Below are 19,716 nucleotides of genomic sequence, written 5' to 3'. Positions count from 1 at the left end.
TCAGTTGCAGGAATTTGTGGGGTTTTTTAATCAAACTGTACTACAGGTTACATGGAACTGACAGCATTAGCTTGAACATAGTATGTTCAGTAGGAACAATACATGCAGTTTTTTGGTTTACTTTCTTCCAACTTGAATCACTTTTTGCTATTCTGAGATGTTAGAAGCACATTTTTTTCCTCTGGGGATTTACAGTTTCTCTTAGTGTTTTGATTACTTGTGAATAATTTGATAGAAAACCCCTTACGCATGTGTCTATGATGTACCGCTTCTAGCTTGGATTTGGGTTTTGACTGATCCCTCATAGTTGAAGTTAGTGTATACAACAAAAAACATTTGTAATGCTGTCAGACAGGAAAAATCTCTCTTCTGCAACTTGACTCAAATTTGTTATGTGTATAGCTCCATGAAGTTCAATAGATGTAAATACAGATTAATTATTTAAAAAGTAATAGGAAGGAATGAGCTTCCAAACATGTAGTGTTTAATTATTTAAAACCTGTAATGGAATTTCAACCCTCGTGCATACCTCAGGTCTCTCGTTGTGCTTGGACAAGTGCCTGAGGTTAACTGGCATGTCCCCGCCTCCCAGTCATCTCCCCTCCTATATCACAAGGTGATAAATGTGCCTGGTAGATGTGAAGAGCAGTCAATATTCTCAGTCATGTCTGCTGGTGAATGTCTCAGTCATGTCCACCAGTGAAGGTGCTGTACTTAACTCTGTCTTCCTTTTCCGCATTACTATATTGCGTCCTGCAATAAGCCATTCCATACAACGTTTCATACAACCAGATGTGTATGACTGCACAAGTGTGCACATGTCTGTACCTAGCCACAGAGGACCAAATCCTGTGGTCTGGTTTGGGCAAAGCCCCTCATGATTGATGATCCCACAGAGCGGAAAAAGCCCCATAGTAATGTTGCACTTTGGTTGTTTGATGGTGGTGGTTCGAGACACCCACTGTATGTGATGTACTGGGTTGTTGTACACACATGTAGGACAACCTGGTTCCCATTTCAAAGAACTTGTGCTCTAAGTAGGCTAGTCAGATAAGGGGAATCCTTCTTCCCATTTTAAAAGGAGGATTGAAGATACAGACTGAAAATAAAGAACATACAAGCCTCCCAGCTTTAGAAACCTGTCTGGATTATTTCACTGCCTACCCTTCCCCTTGTCCAAAGTTACTCAGGAATTTTGTGTTTGTGGGGAATGACTAATACCAATCTGGCAAGTCCCATCTCAACACCCTAGCCACATAACCTTCCTTCTTTTACTGCTGTAAGTCACTGGATGAGGAGTACTTGACCCAGGGTGGGTGTTAAAATAAATGTAAAGAAAAGCCCTTAAAAGAAAAGCAAACACTTCAGTTGCATTGAACAAATGCACAGTTAGGAGTCTTTGTATGTGATGGCTATTGCTCTTCCTTTGCCAGCCAGATCTCAGCTGGTTTAATGAGGAATATTTCCAGTGGTGCTCTACCCTGTGAAATTGTTGTCAGTTTTGTGGAAAGACCTAGGGAAGGAAAAGGGCTGGAGAGAGCAAGACAGAGTTAGTCCTCTTTGAGGAGTTGTCTGAAGTGCATAGCACTCTTGAGAGCCTTGCTTGTGATAGACTTGCAGGGTGAAGGTTTAAATACGTTGATTTCTTTTGTCCTGGTGTGCAGCTTCCACATAGATGCTTCGTTGCACATGTCATGCAATGAGAAAATCATCTGCATGATCTTGTAAGTGATGCATGATGCCATGATGCATTTACATAATAAAATCTATGCAGTCGCAGCGTGCATCATACATACAGGCAAGGAATGAGTGCCATCTACAGTAATGCTATGCATTACTAAAGGGTCCTCTGTAATTGTGTTCTTTACCGAATAGCATGTCTGATGCCTTCTGCTGTAATGTACCCTCCTTGGTGAGAAATTAATACTTTGTGCCAAATTCAACTCTCAGTTACATGGTTCAAATTGAAGAAACAACACTGGCTTCAGTGGAGTTATCCCAGATTCATCCCAGGGTTACTAAGAATAGATTTGATTTATGTAAATAGCCGGGTGTCAGGTACGCTCCAGTGCTAAACACTATCTAAACAGAGGGATAAGTAAGACCTTTTCATTTAAGTAGGAAAGACTTAGTGGGGCTTTTTTTTTTCCACATCCATACCCTACTTAGAAAGAGGTAGGTGTAAATCACCAAGGAAGAAGGTGCATTTTCCATTCCTTGAGAACCAGCAAATGTTTTGAGCCTGACAAAAGCATCAATAGTGGGCAGCGGGGTACCCAAAGGGCTGGCCCTCCCTCCCTCAGGCATCGGTTGCAAGTAAAGCTGGTTGCTGCCCACCACCCTCGCAGCCGGTGGATCCTGCTGGAGGAAGCCCGGCTTCATGGCTGGAATGTTCTTAGTAAAACAAGAGGGGCATTAGCAGAAGAAGACAAGGAAGTTTTCACACACATTAGTTCACCATGTGTTTGGCTCTAGGCTGCAGTTTCAGATATTTGTAACTCCTCGTTTATTATTTTTAAGGCTAAAATCCTGGAAAACAGTGGTTTAAGATAGCTAGGGACCATAATAGTCATGGTAAATCCTACCTACTAGAGACAGAGTAATTTCTTTTTTCTTTTTTCTCTCTTCTTTCTTCTTTTCTTTTTTCCTCTTTTCTTTTTACTTTTTTCTTTTTTCTTTCTTCTCTTCTGTTTTTCCCTTTTGTCCTTTCTCCTCTCCTCTCCTCTCCTCTCCTCTCCTCTCCTCTCCTCTCCTCTCCTCTCCTCTCCTCTCCTCTCCTCTCCTCTCCTCTCCTCTCCTCTCCTCTCCTCTCCTCTCCTCTCCTCTCCTCTCCTCTCCTCTCCTCTCCTCCCCTCCCCTCCCCTCCCCTCCCCTCCCCTCCCCTCCCCTCACTATTTGGAGGATGTGCAGACTGTTGCACTCCCCATCTCTTCTTTTTCCTGGCCCTTATTTCAGTCTTACCTGCACCATATGGAGCTTACTCCAAGAGTGAGCCTAACAATTGCTCAGAATAAGCCTCTCTCCACTGGTGATTTTGTGTTCATGGAAGGGGGAAGGGGAGCTGGGTCTGTACCAACGGGCTCTGGGTTTCAGCCAGGATCAGTGCCTCGCAGCAAGAGAAACTAGAAGGACGCAGAATGCTTCCTCTGTGCGCGGCCGAGCAATTTTCCTCACTTGGCTTCGTCTTCTCCAGCCCCCAACTCCAGAGGAAATGGGAAAATGAATTCCACTCTCCATGCCCAATCTGCAAGAGATGTGACACGTCTCAGTCCTGGGCTGAAACTGATGTGACACACTTTTCCTTGATCCAAGGAGATTTTGGATCTGGCCCAGGGTTGTTCTAATCAAATGTGGTTTCCAGAGAGAGAGCTGCTCTTTAAACTGAACGTGTTCTGGGACATGGGGTGATGCGTACCATTACTAGCGGCAAAACCAGCAATTCTCAAAGTGTGAATCACACGCAGTCAAATCTGGAACAGTTTGGACTCCCTTCAAAGCTCTATAGACTAAAACCCAGCAACGCTCCTCTTGGAAAGTTTTGACTTTTTTTTCATCCATTTTTACTAACGGTCAAGTCAATCTTTCCCTAATCAAGTCAATCTTTCCCTAACATTATTTTTCCAAGTAAGCAGCTGATGCAGTCCCTCAAGGATTTTATATGTTTGAGAAAGGTGGGGAAATGTGAGCAGGGGGTCTGTCCCAGGTAGACTGGGAGACCCAGTCAGTTCTGCTGCAGCCCATGCTATGGCCATGTGTATGCTAGAGCACATAGCGTAATGGGTCCTGGTCTGTAAATATTATTGCATGATAAAGCTTAACACATAATGATAAAGCTTAACACATAATGATAAAGGCTGAAGTTCCCTGACCTATATAGATAGGTGGAAAAAACCTCTGTGTGTGTGTATATATATACTCCAAAGCACCCAGAGACTTCTATTCTGTAAGCTTCTTGCTTGTACAAGCATAAATCAGAAGAAACAACACAAAAAACCTGTGAGAGTTACGCCACTGTAAAATGGCATAGATGAGAGGAAGAATTGGACTTAGAACCCTTCATTACAGGTAAATAAAGATTTCTTAACGTTTCAGATTGCGTTCCTACTTGCTATTCTACGGACTCATGATATTTCAAATCTGGATTACAGTAATATTCTCTAGACCCAGTAATATTACATTTAAGTCTGAGTGATTTAATGGCTGTTCAGTGGTGATTTTGGTCCAGGTGAAGTGGTATTGGCCTCCAGCAATGCCTTAGGCTAAAAGCATCATGTGTTAGCAAAAAACATTAACCTGCCCCTCAAACCTCCTCATTATTACATTTATAGTCCTGTCAACCAACCTATGAGCCACTGGAAACATAACGGAGGGGGTTTTATTGTTATTTTTATATTCTCTTGAATATTAAAAAGAAAATATATTGGAGAAAAAATACATATAAGATATTACTAGATATAAATTCTAGACAGATGAGCCACATGGGTTATTTTCCATCTCACAATGTTACTTTGCTATATGACCAGAATAAAGTTTTGTTCAGAAAAAAAGGGTGAACATGTTTATTCAGGTACTGAATAAAAAAGTGAATTAATTAGAGAATATAAATCTTCATTTGGCTTCTGAAGCTGTCTGCACGAGATTGTCAAGGGTGAAGATTTCTCATTTGGAGAGATTTTGGTCACTCAGTAAGTGAGACACTATTTGAGGCTAGTAAAGTGCCACTTTTCCTCTTTTACCTTTAAGTTTTCCTGTGCTTAGCAGCATCCGTAATTCAAGAATTTGATAGATTTACAGTGCTAATTGCTCTCAATTTCCCTTTCTTTTCCTGATTGCTGGGGCTGGATGCAGGGAGTGCTGCAAAGCCTGGCACATACAGGCTCTCTTTCCTCAGTGCACTGGTTGACAGCTGCTCTGCAGAAGAAACCTTCTGTGGCTGATGTTCAGTCCTGTTCTTGCAAGGAGCAGGGTCTCTGCAACCCCTGCATAGGAGCGAGGAGCTCCTGGCGTGGCAGCAGCGCTGGCCCTCTTGTCTGTCCCCTGAAGAGGGGCTGGCAGTTGTTCTCAGCCCAGGCACTGGTGAGTCCTGCCCGTGGCTTGAGCACCCAGGGGTGGAGAAGCTGTTCTGCTGCCTCCTGTAGCTGAGCATGTGAAAACGTAAGCTGTGCAGAAGGTTCTCCAATGACACGGAGGTGAATGTCCCCATGAGGAAAAAAAATGCATTTCCACTCTCTGAGGGGGAGGAAGGAGAGGGATTTCCTAGTTCAACTTTCCCCTGCTCCCCCAAAGAGGTGGCAGGCACTGGACACTGTGAAGAAGCCCCAGAAATGTTTTTCCAGCTGCTAGCTTTGTTTTCTTTCTTTTGGCTTCCTGAATATGCAGAGCCGACAGTTCTTGTGCTGTTCTCAAGGTGTTTATGATGCTTCTCACTGCTGATACTTTGCACAGCTTTAGTGGCAGCAGTTTGAGGAGGTACATTCATGTCATCTTTCGGAAGACACAAAGCTCTCACTGTGGCACTAACAGCTTAAGGATCATAAAGTAAAACCTGTTGTGGAAAGGCACATACTGTAGTTCACCAAGGCTCCCAGCTTCAGCTACTCGATGTAGTTCTTGCTTCTGGCTGCTCAGTTTTTTTCCTAGATCATTTCAGGACCAGGGAAATTTGAGAATGCACATCATGGGAACTCTTGACCTGGAAATCAAGTGTCTGACATCAAGGTGACCAATGTCCATGTAACCTGAATCAAACTGCTTGCCTGACCAGCAAATATGTCTATGCCACTGGTCTGCCAAGCTGGTTTCTCCCACTGCTACCCATGAGCTAAGGGCCATGAGGAGCATGATGCAGACACTCAGTTGACTGCACAGATCCCTACCACTGAATTAGGCTCACCAAGAAGGAGGCTACAGACACACTTGAATGGTCTCCTGTCAGACCAGGTTAACTCTAGAAGAGGGACTGCCTCTTGGACTTTTTGTGTGGGCACACCACCATGCAAGTGCTGGACTACGCTTGCGGGTCTGTGGCAGCCATCTGATGAGCTTGAGGCTTGATGGGAGCTGGAGAGTTGAGCTTGGGACTCGATGGCTTGAGCCAGGGTTTGCTCATGCCCTGCAGAGCATGACATAGTTATGCTCAAAGGCCAATGGACTCAGAGTGGGATGAGGTTTCTCAGGGCCTGCATTACCCTTGGAAAGGGCATTCAGGCTTAGGTGTTCTTCAAGCATTTCTGCAGTGTGAGTCGTGGTGAGAGAGGTTGTCTGTCCTGCTGAGGGCGTGTAACCCCCCGCCTCTCCTGCTCTTGCCCTCTTTTCATCTTCTGCATCATCTTAATTTCATTTAGGACTTCTGTCACTGCTGGAGCAGTGGCCCTAGCCAGTACTGAAACAGCAGTGCAGATGTGCCCTGTAATCAGCTCTTGTATGGTACAAGTGTAAAAACCCCACATTAAGGATTTTAAGGTTTAAATGCTATTATTGTCCCATTCTGTGTTATTTCAGCCAGGAAGGTTTCTGGGGAGAAGAACTTCCCTCTTGGCAAGCCCAGGCTCTACATGACATTCATTTTCCCTGAAGTTTCGCCCACCATATTGTGGGCTTCAACAGTGGTTTCAGATCCGAAGTTCCTCCTGTGGTTTCAAAGCCTCAGACTGAAGTTGAAAACACAGAGCTCAGCTGTTTATATACAAAATCAAATATGTAGCCACTCTGATGAAACAAGACCCAACCTGGATTTCCACTGGGCATTAGCATAACTTACAGTCATTGCTTTTGGCTGGGAACATTAAAAAGCCCCCCAACACAAAGAAACGCAAGGGCTTTGAAAAGGCTGTGTTTTAAATACCACAGATGACAACTGCAATGATTCAAAAAATGAAATCAATTTATCATTAGCCATTAATTACCAGATAGCTCTATTTTCTCCTTATGCTTCATGTAGCTTAGACTTTTGCATAATGAGGATGAAAAATGGAGGCAGAGTGGGTCTTGCATCTGAATGACATAAAGTCAGTAATCACTCATCAAAAAACAGTGGTAGAGATTTTCAGGAGGACAAGAAGTTTAGGAGGGTTACATCAGGGGAAGGAAAAGCAAGTAAGCAGGCAAGCTTTGGTCTCTTTTAAACAGAGATAAACTAGTCACAGGACAGTTTTAAGTTGTAGGCGACTGCAGTGTTCTGTTTTGTCAACTGTTTTTGCACAAAGCTCCAAACATTGTAAAAATCTGTTTTCCTTCACACCTAGCATCGCTACGAGCTATATTGTAACCACATGCACAGTGTGTTAGAGCGTGCCTCGGGGTTCCTTCGCAGCAGGTTTCAGCTGGAATGATTTTTTTTTTAATTTTTTATAATAATCACTCCATTCAAGTGGAACAATCGTTATAAAAAATTATTGCGAGCCATCTTGGACAGAAAAATCCTGCCACAATAAACATGCTTAATGTCTTGCAGTAAGCACATTGAAAGTGGTGATCCAGGCTGGATAACTGCTTAGAGCCACACTTTGGATTATGCCCATTAGTAGTATTGTTTGATATTTGGTAGTGAAAGAGCATCAATTCCCATTCACGACAGCTGAGGCAGGGTCTTGGTTACAGTCATCTTGAAAGTAGATGCTGTGAACTGCCCTCCCCCTTTGGGGACAGTCTGCATCTCTGCCAGGGACCCCCAGACCAAAGTCCCCCACCCCACAGGCCAGTGTGCAGTGGCTGCGGTGCTGGGCATGCAGACCCCTCTGTACCCTGCTCAGGCAGCAGCTGTGCCCTGGGCTACCCAGTCCCTCTTGAGAGGAAGCCTGAACAAGGGCAGGGTGGGCGTTTTGGAGGAGGATTGGGTTGGGAGATGCGGGACACCTTGGTGAGTGATGGTGGGTTGTGGGGCTTCCAGCGAGGCTGTGCCCGCTCCATCGTTTGGCGCAGGGTGCTGGCAGCTGAATACCTTTTGTGATAACTCAGTTAGCTGGGAAGAAAGCACAACAGCATTAGGATAAGAAAAAAAGCCTTTAAATTATGAATTTCAATTCCCTTATGCTGATTGTTGCTAACCTCTCAAAGGAGTTTGTCATTTGCCGTTGTCTCTGGGTGGAATGTATTCCCCTCCTCTTCCTCGCTCTGACCCCGCGCATCTGAGCAAAGCCCGGCCGTGTCCTTCTGCAGGTCTTCCCAATCGACTCGGCTTTCCCAATCAGCACGGCAGGGTGCCTACCTTACACTTCTTAATATTCATCTTTTTTCTGAGTCAGAAAATGCTAAAAGGGAACTCCAGTGCCTTGGTACAATCTTTATGTCAGACAAATTGCTGCATGTTTGTGTGCTAACAGCTGAGCAGCACCTTCCCAACCTGGCAGGGGCTTTGCTTCCCCAGGGGCAGCTCCGCAGGGGAACCCCCTGGGAGGTGAGCGGGGCAGGGAGTGAAGAGTTAGTACAGACCTCCAACTTGCTGTTTGCAGGAGGGCTCAGTCGACTCGGAGCCCCACTGGGGCTGCGGCTTCTCTGTTCTCACAAGCACTGAATATATTAACAATTGAGATAGAGCTCTTGCCCCAAAGTTTCTCCATGCTTGGTCACGCAACAGACTGCAGAGATGGGGCCATGTGCCGGATTTAGCGCTGCGGGTGGGGATTTTTTATGAGGGGATTTTTTTCGAAATTACCGTTACCTTTTAGGTGACCTGCTCTGAAGAGGAGCCTTGGTGGTGGATAAATGGAGGAAAGAAGGGAGGGAGCAGGCAGCCACGTTGCCCGACAAGCTGGGGGAGCTGGCGAGGACAGCTGAGAGAGGTTTCACACTCCTTTGCCCTTTGAAAATAGTTAGGCACATCGTCCTTCAGGACACACAGATCCACATTTCTTGTCTTCTGATAGACTGAATTTTTCCCTGGTGTCCTGCTGGGAGTGCTTCACAGCCTTGTGAGGGGGCCCCGGTGGCAAGGTGCCTCGGTGTCCATGCCACGGCGGCCACTGGGTGATCTGCAAAGGGTCTGACTGAGCTGTGTGCAAGAGCATTAGTTGTGACTCATTTGGCTGTTTACTAGAAACCTCTGTATGTGTGTTTCAAGCCACTTCCTAATTTCTAGATTGCTGCCGCGTCCAATGTTTGGCAGGCTTCAAAAAACTTGAGCCCTTGCTGAAAAACGGATGGCTGATGTGTCGGGTTCTCGCTTGGCTGCAAGGCAGAAGCGTGTGCGGGGGGAGGGGGATTGTCTCCTCGCCTTGCGGCTTTTGGGATGGGGCGGGCGTCTCTGCCTCCACGCCTCACGCATCCTGGCTGGGTGGCAGGGTTGGAAACTGCGGGGAAGGGCCTGGGACACAGTCTGGGCTAAAAGGAAAGGCAACCAGGGCCAGAATGGGATATAGGAAATGCACGGTGGCGTCCGTGAAGCCAGAACATATGCCTGAGCATATATGAAGAGACAGCAGTTGGATGCCACAGTGGGAAAAGGGAGTAGAAAATACTCAGCAAAGTTGAATACATGGATTTTATGCCAGGAAGCAAGGCTTTGATAATCTTCAGTCCCATGTTTCAGCATCTTTGATAAGAGCCTGGTCCTCAGGGTGCGATGCAGCCCTCCCTTGTGCAAGGTGTCCCACAGCAGCATTCTCCTGAGCAAGGAGAGGAGCTTCTCTGGTTCTGGAGAAGCTGAAAAGGGACTGTCTGCCCTAGTGACCCCTTTCTGTCCTCTCGCTCAGCTTTACCAAGGAGCTGATACTAGTCCAAAGTGCTGTGTATAAGGCACAGGCTCTCTTTCATTGCAGCAGTGGTGTTTGCACGTTACTCGTTCCTGGTTTCTCTTGGGCTGATGTAAATACCTCCACAAACAGATTTTAGCAAATGTATTTCTTAATGAAGTAGTGTCTGATACTAGATTATCGTTCAGAGGTTAGTGGTGGCCTGCACTAATGGATGAACTTTGTGGCTGCATTTGACAGCCAATTAAAGCATTAATTACCCTGTGCCTAAAGCCCAAGTGTGGCCCTTTTATGTGCAGCAGGATGCCTGTGTTGTGGCCATGGGGCAACCTCGTGGCCACGTCTGGGCTGCGCTTTGGACATTTCTTTCAAAATAAAGATACAGATGCCAACAGGGATGGCTTTTTTCCCCTCTTTGTGTTAGAGAAATCCAAGCGTTACAGGATCCCTTGGTCCTGGCTTCCTCCGTGTTCCCGTATCGGGTGCGAGTAGTGTTTCTGCTGATGCAGTGTCTTCTGAGTCGTCTCCTGGTGTAGATTGCTGCGTGTTTCACAGGAAAGCAGATGAATGATATCAAGTCATTGAGCTTATAAGTAGCACACTGGCAACCCGCCACTAAAATATAAATACATTAAATGTACTGAAGGAAATGTTCATTCTGTTGTTTAGCATTGGACATGCCCCAGTTAGGTAAATTTAATCTTCCTGAGGGTTGTTGCGTTACAGCTGAATGAGATAGGCAGTTATCTTATTACCTATCTTTCTGTCACTCAGGGTTTGTGTTCTGGCATTCACGGTGTGAAGTGTGCTTGCCCAAGAGTGGTCCTAGGAGTATTTTCCAAGGGAGATGAAAGTGTGTAGGGGATCTGTTAGCACTTTGCAAGGTCTGACCCTTTATCTCGGAAATGTTCACGTTCCTTGTCAGTCACACTGCTATTGGTCCCACCTCCTTTTCGGTAGAAATGTACAAAATGGTGCTTTGCCTATGTTTGTTAGGAAATGTCTGAAACTCAAGCCTCGTGGCATTTATTTTCTTCCTGTATATTCCTTTTGTTAACTTGTGCTATGGGATTGTCTGCTGCAGTTCCTTCCAAAATCCCCAGCCGTGCCTCTGCTCCCGTTGAGGTCAGGGGCAAGACTCCTGCCGACTCCAGGGTGAGCAGGGGCCCGTGTTAAGTGTCAGACCCAAAGCCGATTGACTGCATTAAAGAGGAGTTTCTTCACTGTTTTCCATGGATGCTGGGTCAGACCCTCCCAACGCGATCCCGCAGCAGTAACTCTCGTGACTAATCCTGCTGAAACCCGGGGAGCTACTCCCGTGTGTAAGCACTACCAAATCCAATGTGCAGCGTTAACAAGCACTCTGCAACAGTTTAGCTCTTCTTTTGGTTGTATGGTGAAGGGAAATGCTGAGGTAGGAAAAGAGAAGCAGAAGGAATAAATGAACAGAGATTTTGAGCTGGCTGTGAAGAAGGATGGTGTTCTGTACAGAATGCAAGTACTTAAAAAAATAAGACATTGGCTGTGTGTTTTGCAGATAAGAAAATGTTATTTTATTGAACGGAAAGATATATATGTTTCACCTATCACATCTGAACTAATCAGTGTAGGCTTTTAGAAGAAGTCTGTAATTACTCTGAGCACGTCATTAGTTAGATGTAAAATGAATGATATTGCTCCATTTTATTACCTCTAGTGATATAGCCATTTGTATCATAAATTCATTGACCTCATCTTAAATGATCAATCCTGTAAGACAGACTTGATTCATTAATTCTTAAGTGACATTTTTTCTTCTCCAGTAATTTCCTCCTCATTGTAGGGACTGTTTTTCTGCCTTTTAGTATGGTATTGTAAGGTGTCATATTACCTGTGTATGACATGCACATTTTATACTTGTATCTTAAATAAGCAGCATAGACTGATTGCTTAGGTACGTAGGTACGTAGGTAGGTAGGTAGGTAGGTAGGTAGGTAGGTAGATAGATAGATAGATAGATAGATAGATAGATAGATAGGAAGAAAGAAAATAAATACATGGATGTAACAGATAGACATTTCTCACTGATGTTAACTTCAACACTTGAGATGTTGCATAAAATCAATGTGATAATTATTAGATATTTGGTCCATCCAGGATGTGCAGAGGAACAGAATCGCTGCCTTTAATTTCTGTGGCCTTAATTAATTTTATCTAGTGATAAAATATACAGAACGGTCTGTGATCAATATGTGAGTGAGGCAGGCAGACTTCAGAGTTTCTTGTACCTCAGTGAATTATTGAAAACAGGAGAAATCAGTAGACAATTTCTAAGCAGGATTTCTAAACACTTTGCGGAGGAAGAGAAAATGTTTGTTTAGCTAGGAGTGACATAGGAGCACACTTGAGATAAACAAATCAATACAGCAATAAAACACTGAAGTATTTCAGTGAATTTTTCAACTGATAACTAATAAAATTAAATTATTAGAAAAGATGCCACAAGTTTTTTGGGGGCTGTATTTTTCTTTCAGTCTGTTTTAATTAAAGTCACTGAGGGGGCTCTTCCTAGAAAGATAAGGTGGCTGAGTTTACTCTCTCGTATTTCTCATGTGCTTCTTTGGCAGCAGCCTTACAAGTTGGTTTGCTTCCTTAGCCCTGAAGGAAGGACAGGTCTTAGCTGCACCGTCCCAGGACTAAATCAGGAAAGCAGCTGTATCTGGAGTCCTGCCCCATCCCTTACAGCAGCCACCTCCAGGACCGGTCTCCTCCTTTCTCCTGCAAGCAGACACTGTTTGGGTGGGTGATGGGCCAGGGTGGGCTTCATCCTTCCTCTAGCCTATCTCGCTGGGAGCTCCTGGTACCTCTTTGTGCAGCTCTTGGGGTACATGTGGAGATCCCCTGCCTCTTTGCACAGCCCTTGGGGCAAGAGCGTACCCTGCAAGTGGCAGAAGGAGCCCAGTGGTTTACATCCTGATTCCATACATGCAAAAAGATAGTGTTTTGTGGCTATAGCAGTAAGCTTTCGATCAAAAAATGACTTTAAGGTAAATTCGGCAGCTTTACTGAGTTAAATAGTACCTTATTAAATCACAGTGTAGACTCACAAATTCCCCTTTTGTCTGCTTCGAAAACAGTGGCAAGTCAGAAAATTTCAGGAGGTCGGTTATAAGGTGTTGCCGTCAGATCATCCTGTGTGGACTTGCCACGTGGGTAGCAAAACCCAAACCCATGACAAATACCTGGGTTGGTTCAGCGCCCCGTGCTGTGTTTGCACTATTTGCAGGAAGGGGTTGCCCAGCGCCGGTGCTGTCTGCGATGGCTGCTGAGCCTTCCTGCGGGGAGCAGAGGGAGAGACGATGCCTGGTAAAACCCGGGGGCCCCTGGAAGTGGGGGTGCCCGCGCTTTGCCTTCCTCCGTGCACTCCTGCTTCCCATCCACCCTATGCCTTGGGGGGAGGCGTGTGCCATGGCAGCGGAGGCATTCATCTCGACTCTTCTGTGCGTTCGACAGCCATTTTGTCCACATTTTTTAGGGCGCTACATTGTCAGTGTGTGTTCAATGCAGGGCTGGCCCTGTTTGTAACAAACCAGGAAATTTTATTCCTTGCATGGGGCATCGTGCTGGAAATACGCACATCCTAATGCCGCAGGCGTCAAGCGGCACCAGCACCCCCTCTGCTTTATCTCACGTGGCGCTGTGTCCATGTGCCCCAGCTAAGAATCTGGGCCCTGGATTCCCAAACCTCAGGGATGACTTAATAGTTGCTACTTCTCAAATAATTATTTAGTTTGATTCACATGTTGGGATAACAATTTCATGGTAGAGAGAGGGAGTGTGTTTGTGAGTGCGTGAATGGGGTGTGGAGGCAGGAGATGGAATCAAATAGCAACCCACCTGGGTAACCAAAAGGTTGCAGAGCTAAAATAAACAGGCTAATAGCCATAGCATATAGGGGGTGTGGGTGTGTATATGTGTGTGTATATATATATAAAAGATAAATTACTGAAAACTCAAAAATGTCACCACTGTTTATATTAAAGGAAAGCTGAGAGTTAAATGAGATGGGTAATCAGATGCCTGACATATGTTGTTTGGAATTGTTTATATGGCCAATAGTTATTAAAATTAATTATCCTTTTAATGCAGTCTTTTCACAATCATATTCTTTCTTTTTTTTTTTTTGTACAAAAGATATAGTCATTTCAAAACAAGCTAATACGGGCTATTTGCAAAAGGCAGAACAAACAATATCAGGATGTATTCTGACATGGTCATAGGCTCAACATGCTGATAGAAAGCACCAAAAATCTCTGTCAACGGAGTATTTTGAGAACTAATGTAAATGACAAAATGGTTTTTTTGTGTGTGTAAAATTCTGTCAAAAAAGTAAGGCACTGAAAAATCTGACATCTGTTTATCTGTTTATAGCTATGGCAAGATTACTCATATTAATTCTTGTTTAAAATGCCATATGAAGGAAAGGCATTTGTGCAAACAAGAGTCATATTTGAATTGTAGATCATGTCTTCACCATCTGTGAGAGCTGTTGGTGTTGCAAAATTAATGTGTTAATGAAATCACAATAATTTCTCTGAAGTAATGGATTCTGAAGCCTAGAATGACTATTTTTTGAACTTTGGTGTCTAGTGGTTTACAACTGGGAAAACCTTTCACAGCTTAATTAGTTCTGCAGCCTTACTTTAAAAAAAATTGGCTATGCCTTCACCACACCAATAGTAACACAGAAATGGATTAAATGGAAAGCAGAGAAACAAAACAAAAATGAGCCTGCAATGCAAACTTTTTGCTGTAGTATTTGAAAAGTTGCTAAATAGGCCCTTGCTTGCCAAGAAGTTTTACTCTCGCTCAAAGTGACTCGTACACAAGAGTGGGCAAACAGCTCAGAAAAGAATTCCAGCTTGCCGAAACATCACGAATTAGGACTATTCAAACCTCACACAAATGTCCTGACTATTTCCAAGTATCTCCTTGGAATGAAGGGCAAAGGACGAATGATGCTTTTTGCTTCATGATGCCATTGTAAATTACCACACTCTCCAACTTACTATTTGATACTCTTAATAAAATACTAAATGTAACAGTGTGCTGCAGTTTAGCAGAAAAGATCTGCATTCATTTCCAGCAACTTTCTGAGTCGTTTTCCAGTTATCATACTTCTTGTGTAGCATGGTATCCCAGGCGGTACAGGTGTGCTTAAATTACCACCAAGGAGTAATCACAGCCATACTCATACGGATTTTGTATACTTACATATGCGTGTTATAACAGTTTATGCCAGCTGAGGATTCATCTCTGTGGTATGGGTTTAAGATATATTATGTACTGTATAAGGTAGAATTGAGAACATGGGAACCAGAAAAGGGAATGGCATTCAATTCACAAATATTTTGGAGAAAAAAAAAGCATAGTTTTCACAAATGTAACTATTTTTTTTCTGCTAGAAAAATAATGTATTTACAAAGCAACTGAAAATGACTTTTGAAATAACACTATGAAGAGAAGATTGCTTTTCTTACCTGATTTGATCTTATTACTGTGTTGTAGGTATGTGACTGGTGTAAGCACATAAGACACACAAAAGAGTATCTGGATTTTGGGGACGGGGAAAGAAGGCTTCAGTTCTGCAGTGCAAAATGTCTCAATCAGTACAAAATGGACATTTTCTACAAAGAGACACAGGCCAATCTTCCAGCTGGACTGTGCAGTACATTACATCCTCCAGTCGAAAATAAAGCAGAAGGCACTGGGGTGCAGCTGCTGACTCCAGATTCTTGGAATATACCGCTAGCAGATGCTCGGAGAAAAGCCCCATCCCCAGCGTCTGCAGCTGGCCAAATTCAAGGTCCTGGACCATCAGCATCTACCACTGCCTCTCCGTCTGACACTGCCAACTGCTCTGTCACTAAAATCCCCACGCCAGTTCCCAAACCTATTCCCATCAGTGAGAATCCAAATATTCCACCAGTTTCTGTCCAGCCACCTGCTAGCATTGTGCCTCCAATTGGTGTCCCACCTCGCAGTCCTCCCATGGTGATGACAAACCGTGGGCCAGTTCCTCTGCCCATATTCATGGAACAGCAAATTATGCAGCAAATCCGTCCACCATTTATTCGTGGGCCGCCTCACCATGCCTCAAATCCTAACAGCCCTCTGTCAAATCCAATGATTCCTGGAATCGGTCCCCCACCAGGTGGTCCCAGAAATATGGGTCCCACCTCTAGCCCCATGCACAGGCCAATGCTTTCCCCTCATATCCATCCTCCCACAACACCTACCATGCCTGGGAATCCTCCAGGCTTGTTGCCGCCTCCCCCTCCCGGAGCTCCTTTGCCCAGTCTTCCCTTTCCCCCTGTCAGCATGATGCCAAATGGTCCTATGCCTATGCCACAGATGATGAACTTCGGATTGCCATCCCTTGCCCCGCTGGTGCCACCCCCGACTCTACTAGTGCCATATCCTGTCATTGTCCCTTTGCCTGTTCCCATCCCCATTCCCATCCCCATCCCTCACATCAATGACTCCAAACCCCCCAACGGCTTCTCCAGCAACGGTGAAAGCTTCATTCCAAGTACCTCCAGCGAGACGCCTGGGGCAAAGCCAACCAATAGCTCTTCATCCCCTCGAGAGTCAAAGCAAGGATCGTCTAAATCCTCTGACTCATCACCGAGCTGCTCAGGCCAGTCCCTAAATCAAGCTCAAGTGCTTCAGGAGCACAGTAAAAATGAAGTTGTTGACTTGACTGTCAGACCTAGTAGTCCAGTGAACAGTAAATTTGGTTTCCCCAGTGTGCTACAGGGTCCACAGGATGGTGTGATAGACCTAACAGTAGGCCACCGGTCTAGGCTGCACAATGTTATCCACAGGGCTTTACACGCCCAAGTGAAAGTTGAACGTGAACCTAACAGTGTTGTAAATTTGGCTTTTGGTAGCTCAGACAAAAGGAACTGCAGTGACTGCAGGGACAACTGCAGCCCGGTTGACTCAAAAACGTTACCGTGCAGTGACGGAGCTCACTGCTGTCCTGTCTCCTTGGCCTCTGGCACGCCGGGACTGGAAGCTGGTGCAGCAGTGTGCAATGTCATTGTGAATGGCACGAAGAGCACGGAGGGTTCCAAGAACCCGGAGCCGCCCCAGGAGCCGAAAAAGCCCCAGCCCCCGGAGGAGCTGGCAGTGAGCGAGCTGGAGTCTGTTAAGGAGAACAACTGCGCATCAAACTGCCACCTTGAGGGAGATGCTGGCAAGAAGACCGGGGAAGAGCCCCTTGCTGGGGGAGACAAACAGGACCCGAACCTTAACAATCCAGCAGACGAGGACCATGCGTATGCTTTGCGGATGCTGCCCAAGACAGGTTGCGTGATCCAGCCTGTGCCAAAACCAGCAGAAAAGACTGCTATTGCACCGTGCATTATCTCAACGCCAATACTCAGCACAGGGCCAGAGGATCTGGAGCCACCATTGAAAAGGAGGTGTCTCCGAATTCGAAATCAGAATAAGTAAAGGTTTGTGTAATCACTACTGCCTTCTGTGTGAGTAGAATGAGTATTTTCAGGTATGAGGTCAAACTCATATGGATGTGACCTTTGTGAAAGAAGATATGGATCCCAGTTTATCAGCACTTTCAGAAAACTATTGGTATTTATGTTTTAATATTGTTCTTTGTGTTGTATTGCATCTGTACTTGTCAGTACTCCATCCATCAGCAGCTTCATTACACTTTTCCTCACAGAACATTTCGTGATGGTGCTGGCTGTGAAATTATTGTGTTGTGTATGTCAAAGTCAGTGGTTTTCTGCCTAGGATATGGTTTAGGTCTGGGCCATTAATCTGCTTGCTTACTCCAGCTGAGTTACGCAGCAACTCAAGCCTTCATGATGATGATTGCAATTGCCCTACAGCATAGCATAGAGCAGGATGACCCAGCTGCTTCCTGCTAGCTCAGATCCAATTGACTTACCAAATGGTCATCTCCAACCATCCTACTTTGGTCTGTCTCCAGACCGCACCCTGGCTTTCAGCTGGGCTGTTCTCCAGGGAGTGAACCCCCTCTCCCTGAGCTTTGCTTCCTCGGGTATTGATGCTTAGGGACTGCCTGCTGTTTGTGACCTGCCTGCTGTAGCTTATCTCAGAAAGACCTGTGCCATGGGGCTTTACTCTCTTACCTGAGGTATCTGCCTCTGGTGCAAGTCTCCCAGCTTAGAAAAGCAGCTGAAGTTTCCCCCAGCCCTGTGGTTGTTATATGTGCGTGGTTCCTGGTCGGGCTGCAAAGCAAGGCAGAGATATGGGTAAGTCCACCAACAACCGTGGCTTGTCCAAGGACAATGCTCCAGCGGCAGAACCCCCCCACCCTTCATTCCCTATTCCCAGCCTACTGAATCCCTCTGATAAAACAGCACCTTTGTAAAACAGTTAGTTTAATATATGTCTGTTGCTTCAAACCTGTGAGCAAGAAACAAACGTAATTGCATTTGTTTAGATTCACAAGTGTGGAGAGCTTCTTTCAGGAAAAGGGAGAATGGTGGGTGTTGCAAGAAATCTGTTCAGCAGTAAAATACTGACGGTTTGCCGGATGTGGCTTGATGACATGCCAGATTTCATTACAATCCGTGGAATATTCTGTAGCCTCCAGTAAATCCCTGTCCCTGGTGGCACAAATAGTGACTGCAGCGGTGCAATACGCATATTGGCTTGAAGGGCTTGGCACCTACAACCATAGATAGGAGCACGGGCTGTGGAATCTGGGCCATTTCAACATCTCCCTGCTCCATCAGTGCAGGCTAATTGCACCATCAAAGATACCGCAGTGTAGTCAGGACTCCCTTTTTATTTGTTAATGCCACGTTCCCTGTGCTGGCTGCAGTGCTGGAAACGTTACTTCCCTTGATCACAAACAGTATTTATTTACTTTCTTTGGTGGAACAGAACCATTATTCTTTGCTCTTGGCATGTGCTGACACATTTAAAAGATATATTTGTAAGAACAGAGGATAACTATAACTTTCTTACACTAATAACCAACACATACAATAATTCAGAAGTCAGATGAATATTTAAAATCTTTATACACTCCTAGGCCCTGCTAGTGGGGATCCCTCTACCCACCCCTGAGGTATGGATGGACTCTATGTCCCTCTCAGCAGCGAGATCTTTCTTGCAAACCCCGATGTGCCACCTTTGAAGCTTGAAAGATTGTCTCTTAATGTGCACCTGCTTTTACCTACGGGTCGTGATTTGTTCTAGTGAGAAGGACACTATTTGATTGTATCCCTTTTTTTAATTCTAGGAGAGCTGTGGTTAACCCATCCTTTCCCACCTTGCTCAAGCTTCCCATAGCTGTGGTTTGTTTCAAGCCAGTGCTAAGAGACTTGCACATTTGTGTGCCGACACGGTAGTCAAAGACAGGCTGGTTCTTAGCATCTATTTATGCTTACCCAGACCATCCAGGCTGCAGAAACGTCACCTTTCCAAGGTCCTGATCCTAAGAAGGGTTTAGCATCATCCAGAGCCAAAGCCTTAAAACTCAGAAAGAGTTCTGGCTTCTCTGAGTTGCGTATTTTTGCCTGTTGACATGATTATACATGACATCACTTCACAGAGAGTATTTGACAGAGAAAGTGGGCAAACTGAACAAGCTGCATTGAAAAGACAACAAGGATGCATTATCACTCAGTTATCGTCCTCAGCTCTTTGTATTCTCTGAATGTCAATAACTGCTGCTGTGGTTATCCTCAGGAATAACCACTTTCCCATTCACCAAGGGAAGTTTTCAGGTTGCCAGGCAAGATTATTCTGATCCAGTATAGACATCTGGAATGAAGACACAGCTGAGCTAATTGTCTAAACTTTCTTTAAAACCAATGTAAAGAAGCAGGCACTTCAAAGAGACAGCTGAGCTCATCCTGAAGCTGACAACTGAGACAGCTCAGATGAATGGTGCCCTAGGAGTGCCTATTTCTCCCTGCTGTGAAGGAAACTTAGGGTGACTGGCACAGACACAGATGCCCCCATAGCCACTGAAAGTTAAAAA

At 45.1% G+C, this 19,716-nt stretch overlaps 1 protein-coding gene across 1 annotated transcript in view; it reads left to right on the top strand.

Annotated features, from left to right (window-relative positions):
- Positions 1–17,189, top strand: part of SOBP (sine oculis binding protein homolog) — a 100,961-nt gene extending 83,772 nt beyond the window's left edge. The window contains exon 6 of the mRNA XM_075708367.1: positions 15,237–17,189. Within this exon, the coding sequence (XP_075564482.1) occupies positions 15,237–17,189 (1,953 nt within the window). The remainder of the gene's footprint in view (positions 1–15,236) is intronic.
- Positions 17,190–19,716: the final 2,527 nt, after the last annotated feature.

The sequence above is a fragment of the Pelecanus crispus genome, chromosome 3, assembly GCF_030463565.1.
Source record: "Pelecanus crispus isolate bPelCri1 chromosome 3, bPelCri1.pri, whole genome shotgun sequence".
Lineage (NCBI taxonomy): Eukaryota > Metazoa > Chordata > Aves > Pelecaniformes > Pelecanidae > Pelecanus > Pelecanus crispus.
Note: the sequence above shows the minus strand (reverse complement) of the source record. Positions and strands in the feature narration are given on the sequence as shown.